General features: G+C 49.8%; 1 protein-coding gene across 1 annotated transcript in view; it reads right to left on the bottom strand.

The window, feature by feature from the left end:
• The window catches only part of KPNB1 (karyopherin subunit beta 1), a 33743-nt gene extending 32858 nt beyond the window's left edge, over nt 1-885 (bottom strand). Inside the window, exon 1 of the mRNA XM_008051488.2 lies at nt 487-885. Within this exon, the coding sequence (XP_008049679.2) occupies nt 487-537 (51 nt within the window). The 5' untranslated portion in view covers nt 538-885. The remainder of the gene's footprint in view (nt 1-486) is intronic.
• Between the last annotated feature and the right edge of the window lie 11573 nt (nt 886-12458).

Genomic DNA, 12458 nt, shown 5'->3' with positions numbered 1-12458 from the left:
GGGTCAGCGTCCCCTCCCCCACCTCAATCACCTCAGCGCGACCCCCGGCCCCCGCGTCCTACCGGGAGACACGGTCTTCTCGAGGATGGTGATCAGCTCCATGGCGGAGGCGGCGGCGACTCCTCAAACGACGGCCCGGCCTCTCGGGCGGCGGCTCGAACTGGGGATGGGGGTTGGGGGTCGGGTGGGAAGGGAGGGTGGGGTGGGGGGCGGGGGTCACCACAAGCCCATTCACTGGCTCCCTCTGGGTATCGCTCCGGCGCCCCTTCCTGCCCTCTCCTTCCTTTCTCCCTCCTAAGGTGCTGCTGGCGGCGGCGGCGGCGGCGGCTGCTCCTCAGGCGGCGGGGGAGGGACCCCGGGGGCAGCTCAGAGCGCGGCTGGTGCTCGGGTGGCGGAGGGAGAAAGAAGGGAGGGAAGCTGTAAGTGAGCGGCGGCTCGCAGAGAGAGAGAGGGAGGGAGGAAGGCGGAGGGATATTCGGGCCGGACCTCTCCGCGGCGGCACCGCGCTCCACGGCGATTGGCTGCCGCCCTGGCCATGCGGCGTCTCTAGTTGGCCGGCCACTCAGCGTTGAAGGGCCGCCGTGCCCTCATTGGCTGGCTGGTTTCAAAGCCCGGGTTGGCTGGGCGGGCGGCTGAATGGGGCGCGCGGATTGGTCGCGGGGAGGGAGGTTGGGGTGGGGCAGGCGGGAGCCGGTCGCTGATTGGGTTGGCCTGGTGAGGGCCTTGCGCTCACGCCGGCTGAGCGCGGGGAGGAGGGTGGACCGAAGGCAAGACTCGAGGCCCGCGTGATTGGCTGGGATACTAGACGTTGATAGGATAGGGTGCCGGGGAGAACTGGGGAGAGGAGTTCGGGGTCCGCGCGCGGAAAGGCGGGAGGCGCCCCGCCGTTTCGGAAGCCCGGCGCAGGGCACCATGGGACGCCCCCGGGAAGAGGCGGAGCTGTGTTCGGCCGCTGGGACTGCGGTTGGGTAAGCGCCGTGGCTCCGAGGGGCGTGTTGAGCGAGGGATTCGCGGGCCCCGGGGGGAGGGGGACCGTTGAAGGCCAGCACCGCGCCCACAGGAAGCCGCTTTAGGGGCTGGGCCTGCCGGGTGCCGGGCTCTGGGCGGTGAGACCTTGAAAGCCATGTGGTTCAACTTCCAACGTGCACGTGTGGACACTGAGGCCCAGAGAGGGTATGGAGCTTGTCCACGGCCACACAGGCGGCGCTTGATGGGGACTGAGCTCGAGCGCCTCTAGGACTGCCCCTGACCCTACCCGCGGCTTCCCCTACGAGGAGCCCCTTAGGTCTGGCTATAGGATTTGAGAACCGCGCTGTTTAAGGTCTGACTTACTTAGGGGTGGGTTGTGGTGTTCCCCCTCCTAGACCCCCATCCACAGCCACCAGGAACTTGGCAGACTAGAAGTGTCTCACCCTCCCAAGGGACCCCGTTCACGCACAGCCTGGAGCCAGGATGTGTGTACAGGCATAAAGGACCGGAGGCTCTTGCCCTGTTTCACTTCGGAGCCCTGGAAGAAACTCATGAAAGCCTTTTCTTAGCAAAATGCGTATCAAGAAAATGTGCATGCGGTTTCTTGACTTCCCCCTGACATTGGGTGGGCTCCAGGTTAAGAATTTGCTAAATTGTTAACATTTTCACCCTACTGATCTACTGTGAATTGGATGTAGCCGGTTTATAGGGCTCATTACCGTGTTGCTTGAACTTGTGAAATAACTGCGCTACACCAACCACACTGCAAAAACAGCCGTCCTTGCCGTGGGGTTTCTACCGAGAGTCAGGAAAGTGTGGCCTGCTCTTTGATTCCTGGAAGAAGCAGTGGCCTTGCTCTGCGAGAGTTAACTCCGCACTTCTGAAACTAGAAGTGGAGGGCTGCCTTCCTGGCTCTGTGTCTGGTTGATTTCCCATAGCTTAGCAGTTCCTGGCCACAGCCTTTTGCTTCCTCTGTTAACTGTGGAAGAACTGCCCCAGGGCGCAATTGTGTTAGAAATCCACAGTTAAGTGAGATGACACCCATGAAAACCTTTGAATTGTCTTTATGTGGATTACCCCACACTACAAATCATTTGTTTCCCTCCAAGCTAACTTTCCCCTGCTCTCCAATGGTTTGCTGGGCTACCTCCTCTGTCGCAACACCAGTCATCATAATACCAGTGAGGGCAAATGGATTTTTTTTTTTTTTTTGAGTTGGTGTCTCGCTCTGTCGCCAGGGTGCAGTGCAGTGGTACGCTCATATCCATCGCAGCTTCGACCTGCTGGGCTTAGGCAATCTTTCTGCCTCAGCCTTCAAGTAGCTGGAACCACAGACGTGTACCACCATGTCCAACTAGTTTTTGTGATTTATTTTAGAGACGAGGTCTCACCAAGTTGCCCAGGTTGGTCCCAAACCCGTGGGCTCAGGCAGTCCTGTTGTCTTGGTCTCCCAAAGAGCTCGGATTACAGGCTTGAGCCACTGCGCCCAGCCAAATGGATTTTAAAGTAGCTAAAATGGGCCAGGCATGGTGACTCACACCTGTAATCTCAGCACGTTGGGAGGTGGAGGCGAGAGGATTGCCTGAGCCCAGGGGTTCAAGACCAGACTGGACAACTTGGTGAGATCTTGTCTCTATAATAAATAAAACAATTAGACTGGGCATGGTGGCTCACGCCTATATTCCCAGCACTTTGGGAGGCTGAGATGAGAGGATTGCCTGAGCCCAGGGGTTCAAGACCAGACTGGACAACTTGGTGAGATCTTGTCTCTATAATAAATAAAACAATTAGACTGGGCATGGTGGCTCACGCCTATATTCCCAGCACTTTGGGAGGCTGAGATGAGAGGATTGCCTGAGCCCACGGGTTCGAGACCAGCCTGGGCAAGTTGGTGAGACCTCATCTCTACAATTAAATTTTTAAAAAATTAGCCAGGTGTGGTGGCACGTACCTGTGGTTCCAGCTACTTGGAAAGCTGAGGTGGAAGGAACACCTGAGCCTAGCAGATCGAGGCTGCAGTGGCCATGAGTGCGCTACTACACTCCAGCCTGAGCAACAGAGTAAGACTCCTATTTTTAAAAAACTAATTAAATTAAAATTTAAAAATTAGCCAGGCGTGGTGGCATGCACATGTGGTTCCATCTACTTGGAAGGCTGAGGCGGAAGTTTCACCTGAGCCCAGCAGGTTGAAGCTGTGGTGACTGTGAGCCTGCCACTACACTCCAGCCACTCTGTGTTGAGGGGCTGCCGTGTACCCATTGGCTGGCTGGTTTCAAGAGTGAGACTCCTCAAAAAAATAAAGTAGCAAAAACAATAGCAAGACCCTGGACTGTAAAAATATTTTTAAAAGTTAGCTGGGCGTGGTGTTGTGCACCTGTAGTCCTAGCTACTCAGGAGACTGAAGCAGGAGGATCACCTGATTGTGCCACTGCACTCCAGCCTGGGTAACAAAGGGAGACTTCATTTCTAAAAAAGAAACAAAAAAAGTAAAAGTAGCTGAAATAAAATGCTAGGAAGATGAAAGTTTACATTGAAGACTCAATCAAAAGATCCATAGTAAAGTCAAAATAAAATGATTTCAGTTGAACTAAGGTGATTGATGATGCTGCTCAGTTCCTATCAAAAGGACTCCTGTCACCTTGCATTCAGCAGGTGCTGGGGAGGCGCCAGAGTTGGAGTGCAGAGCAGACTCCGGGAATGGGCTACCTGAGTTCATATTCCAGCTGTACCACTTTTTAGCTCACCATGCACAAAGGGACCTAAAAAAATCCAGAGTTATCTTTTGGAGAGCAGGTCCCTTGTGGTACACTCAGCATTTGTTCCTTCAGATCAAACAGTCAACCAATCTTGCCCCAAACAACTTTTGTTTGTTTTTGAGTCAGAGTCTTACTCTGTCGCCCAGGCTGTAGTGCAGTGGCATGTTTATGGCCACTGCAGCCTCGACCTGCTGGGCTCAGGCAATCCTGCCTTAGCCTTCCAAGTAGCTGGAATACAGGCATACGCTACCACGCCTGGCTGTTTTTTTTTTTATTGTAGGGACGAGGTCTCACCAAGTTGCCCAGGCTGATCTTGAACCCCTGGACTTCGGCAGTCCTCTCGCCTCCGTCTCCCAAAGTGTTGGATTACAGGCATGAGCAACCTCACTCAGCTCAAAGTTTTTATCTGGAAGTTTTGAGAGGGTTGTGGCACAATTCGCGGAAGAAATGTCCTGAGTTTTGGCCAACAGGATACTGGTTCTTCTACCATGACAACACACCTGCCCACACCTTGTTGAGTCTTCAGGAGTTTTTGACCAAAAAAAGTCATGACCCCACCCTCCCTACTCACCTGATCTTGCCCCAAGTACTTTTTTTTTCCTCCAATGAAAAAAGTCCTCAGAGGAAAATGTTTTGTTTTGCAGATGTGGAAGAGGTGAAACAAAAAATGGTAGAAGCACTAAAAAGCATCAAAATTGATGAATTCAGGCAACCTCCTTGGGCCCCCTCCCACTGTGGAGGCTTTTCTGTCCTCAATAAATCCTGCTTTCTCAAAAAAAATTGACAAATTCAAAAACGGTTTTGGGCAGTGGAAAAAGCTTCTCAATAGGTGTGTTGCATTAAATGGAGAGTACTTTAAAGGTGACTGAAATACACAATTTTTTATAAATAAACTCTGGGATTTTTTTGAGCCCCCCCTCAAACTATCCTCATATGTATGGCTATTAGTTGTTCCTACTTCATAGGGCGTTTGGGAGGTCTAGGTGAGTTAAGACGTGGCGCATGCTAAGAGCACTGTCTAGCATGTTCTCTATGCATTGGCTGGGATCTGCTTAGCATATATTTCGTGGTAAGCAAGTGGGTCCTGATCCTTGGTCTATTAGGGAAGGTAGACTTTAATCATCTACTGTCACAAGCAAATGTGGCATTGTAAAAGTGGCACAAGCCAAGGAGTGATCCAGTCAGAGGTTCAAGGAAGGCTTACCTGAGGAAGGGAAGAGAGGTGTGTTCAGGTGAAGACAGGAGGAATTGCACTGCAGGGACTCTGTGGCGTGGTGGGAAGGAGCTTGGAGGTTACAGAGAACTACAAGAAGCTAATGTCCCCAAGACACAGAACAAGGGATGGAGATGGAGATGGAGTGACCATGTGAGCCCTTGCATGTCATGCAGGCGGTTCTGTCTGTATCCTACAAGCAAAGGGGCACTGGTCTTAAGAAGGATGGTGGCTGCAGTGCGGAGAAAGAACGGAAGGAGAGTGGAGGAGGGATGGAAGGGGAAGAAGCAGACTCAGGGAGACCTGTCGGGAGCCATTGCTATGGCCAGATGAGTACTTGGGAAAAGGAGAAGGGTGGAAGTGCTGGTGGAAATAGAACAATGAGTTGGGCTTGACTGATTGGAAGAAGAGGGAGGTGTCACTGGTGCCTACTAGACTTCTTCTGGCCCACACTATGGGATGGGTGGTAGCTGGGTGCAGTGGCTCACACCTATAATCCCGGCTAGGCCAGGAATTCAATACCAGCCTGGGCAACATAGTGAGACCCTCTCTAAAAATAAAAAAATTAGTTGGCTCACACTTATAATCTCAATACTTTGAGAGACTAAAGTGAGAGGATCGCTTGAGCTCTCCCACCTCTCTTTCTTGTGCTCACCAGGCTTTGGCTTTCTTTCTGTTCCTTAAACATGCCATGATTTGGGGACCACAGGACCTTGGTGTTGGCTGTACCTCCATCCTGGAACTCTGTTCCCCCAGTTGCTGCCTGACCAGTTTCCTCTTATTCCTAGTCCAGATGTCACTTCTTCCAAGAGGCCTTCTCTGAACACCCTGTCTAGGATGTTCCCCAGACACTTTGATGCTTGCTCTGTCTTTAGAACACACCTTACCACTGAGATTCTGTTACTGTCTGTTCATCCCCTCCCACTAGGATGCAGACCCCGTGAAGGTGAGAGGCTCATCTGTCTCGTATATGGCTTAAGTGGTGCCTAGCACATAATGGCACTCACATACCAGGTCACAATGAAGCACCTGTAACCGAGCATGCAGTGTGTTCTCGCGCCCAGGGGAAGAGACTCTGCAGGGGAAGAGGCATGTGCCTGTAGTTCCAGCTACTTGGAAGGCTGAGGCAGAAGGATCTCCTGAGCCTAGCAGGTCGAGACTGCAGTGGCCGTGAGCGTGCCACTACACTCCAGCCTGGGCGACAGAGTAAGACAGTGACTCAAAAGAAAAAAGGAAGGTACAATCAATTGGTGTCATGAAGCTAAAGGGAGAAGGCTTAATAGACAAGGGAGGATTTGGCTGAACCTTGAAGGACTATAGAGCTTTATACATTTCCACCCAAGGTTATCTGTCACATTGATATCTGCACCTACCAGTCGTGTCATCTTGAGCATGCTTCAGTCACTCTGTGTCTCAGTTTCCTCCTCTGCAAAACAGGGATAATAGTCTTAGCCAGGGTTGGCCTCTGAGAGAGTGAGACTGGTGCAGCAACATGGGCTCCTCAAAGTGCTGGCAGCACTTGGGTTAGTGCTCTGCCGTCAGCATCTTGGAATTCTTAGTTTTTCAACAGGAGTGACTGAAAATTCTGTAACTTGTCCTGATCTTGCCTCACAGGATCACTGTGAAGTCCTAGAAGTTAATAATTGAGAATTTTTTAGAACAATAAGGGCTGGCACGTGAGAGTTGAGTGCATGCCAGCTCTTATTATCATTATTATTCTAGGAACTCTTTTTTTTTTTTGAGTTAGAGTCTTACTCTATCACCCAGGATAGTGCAGTGGCATGCTAACGGCTGTTGCAGCCTCAAACTGCTGGACTCAGGTGATCCTTCCGCCTCAATCTTCTAAGTAGCTAGAATTATAGGCACGTGCCACCATGCCTAGCTATATTCTTGGAACTCTTATAACAGCTTAGCCAACCAACAAATATTTTTGAGTACCTGTTCTGTAAAGGTACCAGGTGGGTTACAAAGAAGAATACAACAATACTAGTATCCTATTTGAAAGAAGGCAGCTAGGCATGGTGGCTCACGCTTGTAATCCCAGCACTTTGGAGGCCGAGGTGGGAGTATCACTTGAGCTGAAGAGTTTGAGGCTACCCTGGAAACATAGCAAGATCTTGCTTCTAAAGAATAGAAAAATCAAGCTGGGCTCGGTGGCTCAGCCTATAATCCCGCGCCTTTGGGAGGCTGAGGTGAGTGGATGGCCTGAGCCCGTGGGTTCGAGACCCGCCTAGGCAACTTGGAGAGACCTCATCTCTACAATAAATCAAAAAATTAGCCGGGCGTGGTAGCGCACGCCTGTATTTCTGGCTACTCGGAAGGCTGAGGTGGAAGGATCGCCGGAGCTCAGCAGGTCGAGGCTGCGGTGGCCGGAAGTGGCCACTGCACTCCAGTCTGGGTGACAGAGTGAGACTCCAACTCAAAAAAAAAAATAGAAAAATCAAGCCAGGCATGGTGTTGCATGCCTGTAGTTCCAGCTACGTGGGAGGCTGAGATGGGAGGATCACCTGACCCCAGGAGTTTGAGGCTGTGGTGAACTGTGATCATGTCACTGCACTCCAGCCTAACCCACAGAGTGAGACCCTGACTTTAAAAAAAAAAGAAAGAAGCCAGGTGCAGTGGCTCAAGCCTGTAATCCCAGCACTTTGGGAGGCAGAGGCAAGAGGATTGCCTGAGCTCAAGACCAGTCTAAGTAACATGTCAAGACCTCATCTCTACAATAAGTCAAAAAATTAGCTAGGTGCGTGTCTGTGGTTCCAGCTACCAAGAAGGCTGAGGCGGAAGAATCATCTAAGCCCAGCAGGTCAAGGCTGTGGTGGCCATGAGCAACATGCCACTGCACTCCAGCCTGGGTGACAGAGCGAGACTCCAACTCAAAAAAAAAAAGAAAAGAAAGAAAGAAATGGCTGGGCACGGTGGCCCACGACTGTAATCCCACCACTTTGAGGTGCAGAGGCAAGAAGATTGCCTGAGCCCTGGGGTTCGAGACTAGCCTAGGCAACTTGGCGAGACCTTGTCTCTACAATAAATTTAAAAAATTGGCCCGGTGTGATGGCGCACGCCTGGAGTTCCAGCTACTTGGAAGACTGAGGTAGAAGATTCGCCTGAGCCCAGCAGGTCAAGGCTGCTGTAGCTGTGAGTGTGCGAGCAACAGAGTGAGACTCCAACTCAAAAAAAAAAAAGGAAGGAAGGAAAAAGAACTTTAAAAATACTAATTCATGCCGGGCTCGGTGGCTCAGCCTGTAATCCCGCGCCTTGGGAGGCTGAGGTGAGTGGATTGCCTGAGCCCACGGGTTCGAGACCCGCCTGGGCAACTTGGTGAGACCTCATCTCTACAATAAATAAAAAAATTAGCGGGGTGTGGTAGCGCGTGCCTGTAGTTCCAGCTACTTGGAAGGCTGAGGCAGAAGGATCACCAGAGTCCAGCAGGTCGAGGCTGCGGTGACCGGGAGTGGCCACTGCACTCCAGTCCGGGCAGTTGAGTGAGACTCCAACTCAAAAAAAAAAAAAAATACTAATTCATAATACAAAGTCATAAATAATATATGTCAAATGAAGGAAATTTTTTTTAGTATAAATACTTGGGCCCCACCTTCAGAGAGGCTTAGTAGCTCTGGCATAGGGCTTCTGTATCTGTTTCCAGGTAGTTTTAACAGTCAGGTTTTGGAACCACTGACCTTCACTCCAGAGAGGCCATGTCTAACAACAGTCATGTGGGATAGAGCCAGAAAGCTTGGTGTTGGAGTCAGGCAGACCAGGCTCAAGTTCGATTCTGCCATTTACTAGCCCTGTTACTTTTCATGAGTTATTTAACCTCTCAGTTTCCTCATTTATACACATAGAAGCTATACCTTAAAGGATTGTGGAGATTAAATTTTAAAGTGTTTGAAAAGCTGAGCACATAATTAAGTAATCCTTCATTGTGGGTTGCTTCCTACAGAAGGGAAGATGACCCAGGAGGGGCAGTCAGAGGGCTTCCAGGAGGAGCAGGTAGTCCACCCCTACCTTAAGTAAAAAGCATGTTTTGGATAAGAAGAAAGCTTCTAGCCAGGCTCGGTGGCTCAGCCTGTAATCCCATGCTTTGGGAGGCTGAGGTGAGTGGATTACCTGAGCCCGCGGGTTTGAGACCCGCCTGGACAGCGAGACCTCATCTCTACAGTAAATCAAAAAAATTAGCCAGGCGTGGTAGCATGCACCTGTAATTCCGGCTACTCGGAAGGCTGAGGCGGAAGGATCGCCAGAGCCCAGCAGGTCGAGGCTGCGGTGGCCGGGAGCGGCCACTGCACTCTGGTCTGGGCGACAGAGTGAGACTCCAACTCAAAAAAAAAAAAAAAAAAAAGAAGAAGAAGTCATCTGATTACACAGTCTAACAGCAGTCACGGTACCGAGTGATAATATTGCAGGAGTACCAAGTCACAGAGAATTGACGAGACTTAACGGCTGGTTAGATACAGAGAGGGAGGAGTGAAAAGGCGAGTCCCAGGTCTCCAGCTTGAGTGACTGGGGAAGTTGGTCACTTTAAAGCAAGGTCTGCCAGGCGCTGAGGGGGATGTCTACAATCCCAGCACTGTGGCAGGCTGAGGCAAAAGGGTTGCCTGAGCCTAGGGTTCGAGACCAGCCTAGGCAACATGGCAAGACCTCATCTCCACAATGAAAAAAGAATTAGCCGGGCATGGTGGCACATGCCTATAGTTCCAGCTACTTGAGAGGCTGAAGCCGAAGGAGGGGCAGAGCCCAGCAGGTCGAGGCTGCGGTGGCGGTGATTGTTCCACTGCACACCAGCCTGGGTGGTAGAGTGAGACTTAGACTCAAAAAAAAAAAAAAAAATTTGCAGATTGCATAAAGAGTGTCCTGCTTTGTTCAAAGAAAGAAAGCACATGTTATACCTGTGTACTCATGAAAAGGGAAAAGACTACAGATTACAGATGTCCAACCAAAATGTTTGTAATGGCTCTCTCTGGATGGTAAGGTTACAGATGATTTTTATATATTTTTGCTCTTCTCTGTGTATTCTGATTTTTCTTTGATGACTACTTTTCTTCAATATTCCTTTTTTGATCAGAAAAAATTTTAAATATTACTTTTTAAAAATCGAGAAGCTGGGCATGATGTCTCACTCCTGTGATCCCAGCACTTTGGGAGGCTGAGGCAAGAGGACTGTCTGAGCCCACAGGTTTGAGACCAGCCTGGGCAACTTGGCAAGACCTTGACTCTGTAAAAAAAAAAAAAAAAAAATTATCCAGGCGTGGCGGCACATGCCTTTAGTTCCAGCTACTTGTAAGACTGAGGCCAAAGGATTGCCTGAGCCCAGGAGGCCGAGGCTGTGGTGGCCGGGAGCATGCCACTGCACTCCAGCCTGGGTGACAGAGTGAGACTTCAACTCAAAAATAAAAGTAATTTAAAAATAAAAATCAAGAAAGGTCAAGCATGGTAGCTCACACTTGTAATTCCAGCACTTGAGGCCCAGGAGTTTGAGATCAGCCTGGTCAACATACTGAGACCCTGCCTCTACAGAAAGAAAAATTAATTTAATTAAATTGGGTCAGCAGAAGATTTTAAAAATAATTTAAAAATCAAGGAAAAATGCCTGTGGACAGAAAGGCAAAAGCTTGCTTGATCTTCACCTTCACTATGAGCATAGACTATGGAAATGGGACCTCATGATCCTTCTGAACTTTGGGGTTTTAAGCAGGAGGTGTTAGGAAATTTATCACAGGGGGAACATTTTATTTTAACTAGGCCAGATACGGTGGCCTGTACCTATAATCCCAGTGCTTTGGCAGGCCAAAGCAGGAGGATCACTTCAAACTGCAGGTTCAAGACCAGCCTGGGCAACATAACAAGTCTCTACAACAACAACAACAACAACAAAATTAGCTGGGCATAGTAGTACACACCTGTAGTCCTAGCTACTTGAGAGGCTGAGGCAGGAGGATGGCTTGAGTTCAGGAGTTTTGAGGCTGCGGTGAGCTGTGATCACACCACTGCACAGCCCAGGGGACAGTGAGGCCCATCTCTATTAAATAGATAAATAACAGGAAAAGGGTAGGGAGAAAATTGGAAGGATTTGTAAACTTCAGGGCAAGGTCCTGCAGCATGTGACGTAACCAACCTCTTATCATCAATGTTCTGAAAATAAGTGATGATATTGAAAATCGCCGAATGCAGTAGCTCACGCCTGTAATTCCAGCACTTTGGGAGGCCAAGGTAAGAGGATTGCCTGAGCCAATGTGTTCGAGGCCAGCCTGGGCAACTTGGCAAGACCTCTACAATGAATCAAAAAGTCAGCTGGGCATGGTGGTGTGTGCCTATAGTTCCAGCTACTTGGAAAGCTGAGATGGAAGGCTCGCCTAAGTCCAGCAGGTTGAGGCTGTGGTGGCCACCAAGAGCGTGCCACTGCCCTCCAGCCTGGGCGAGAGAGTGACTCCAACTCAAAGAAAGAAAATTAAATTGACACCTCCTCCAAAAGCAGAAGGGACTCAGTATTGGGCCGATGGAAACAAAACAGAAGGAGGAGGCAGAAGCTTCCTAAGTCCTGACCCACGAGGGCCTCCAAGTCGTCCTCCCTCCCCTCAGCCCCACCCCTTGCTCTTGGCTGGAACCTGGAGACAGAGCGCAACACCCTCAGTGCCTTCTCCTTTGTTTACCCAATCCTCCATTTCCCTCCTTTGTTCTTTTTCTCATTATCAAGGTAATATGTGTTCCTCGCTGGAGAAATTTTGAAAAGTATCAGGAGTTAAGCAAAAATCACCTTTGACCCCAAAGTATATCCACCATTAAAATATTGGCATATTGACTGGGCTCGGCAGCTCAGACTGTAATCTCAGCACTTTGGGAGGCCGAGGCAAGTGGATTGCCTGAGCCCACAGGTTCGAGACCAGCCCGGGTAACTTGGCGAGACCTTGTCTCTATAATAAATAAAAAATCAGATGGACATGGTAGTGCGTATCTGTAGTGCGTATCTGAGGCGGAAGGATCCCCTGAGCCAAGCAGGTTGAGGCTGCAGTGGCCATGAACGTGCCACTGCACTCCAGCCTGGGCTACAGAGTGAGACTCCAACTCAAAAATAAATAAATAAATAAACTTGAGCTGGCTCCAGATGCATTTTCACACTAGCAGTGCAATGCAGAAATGACTTTTTAGCTTTCACTTAACTTTAAAAAAGATACCTGTAGGCCCAGGTGCAGTGTCTCCTGCCTGTAATGCCAGCTCTTTGGGAGGTTGAGGAGGGAGGATCATTTGAGGCCTGGAGTTTGAGACCAGCATGAGCAATGTAGTGAGACACTGTCCCTACAAAAGAAATAAGGAAAAAAAATTACTTTTAAGGGTACCGATAAAATAAGCTAAAAATTGGCTGGGTACACTGACTTATGCCAGTAATACCAACACTTTGAGAGTCTGAGGCGGGAGGATGCCTTGAGCCCTGGAGTTCAAGATCAGTCTAGGCAAGACAGTGAGACTCTGTCTCTGTTTTAAAAAAAAGGAAAAAAATGTTTTCAAAGAACAAGCTAGAAATTGAG

The sequence above is a fragment of the Carlito syrichta genome, unplaced genomic scaffold, assembly GCF_000164805.1.
Source record: "Carlito syrichta isolate Samal-C Ts95f unplaced genomic scaffold, Tarsius_syrichta-2.0.1 Scaffold177233, whole genome shotgun sequence".
NCBI lineage: Eukaryota > Metazoa > Chordata > Mammalia > Primates > Tarsiidae > Carlito > Carlito syrichta.
This window is presented reverse-complemented; position numbering and strand designations above follow the sequence as displayed.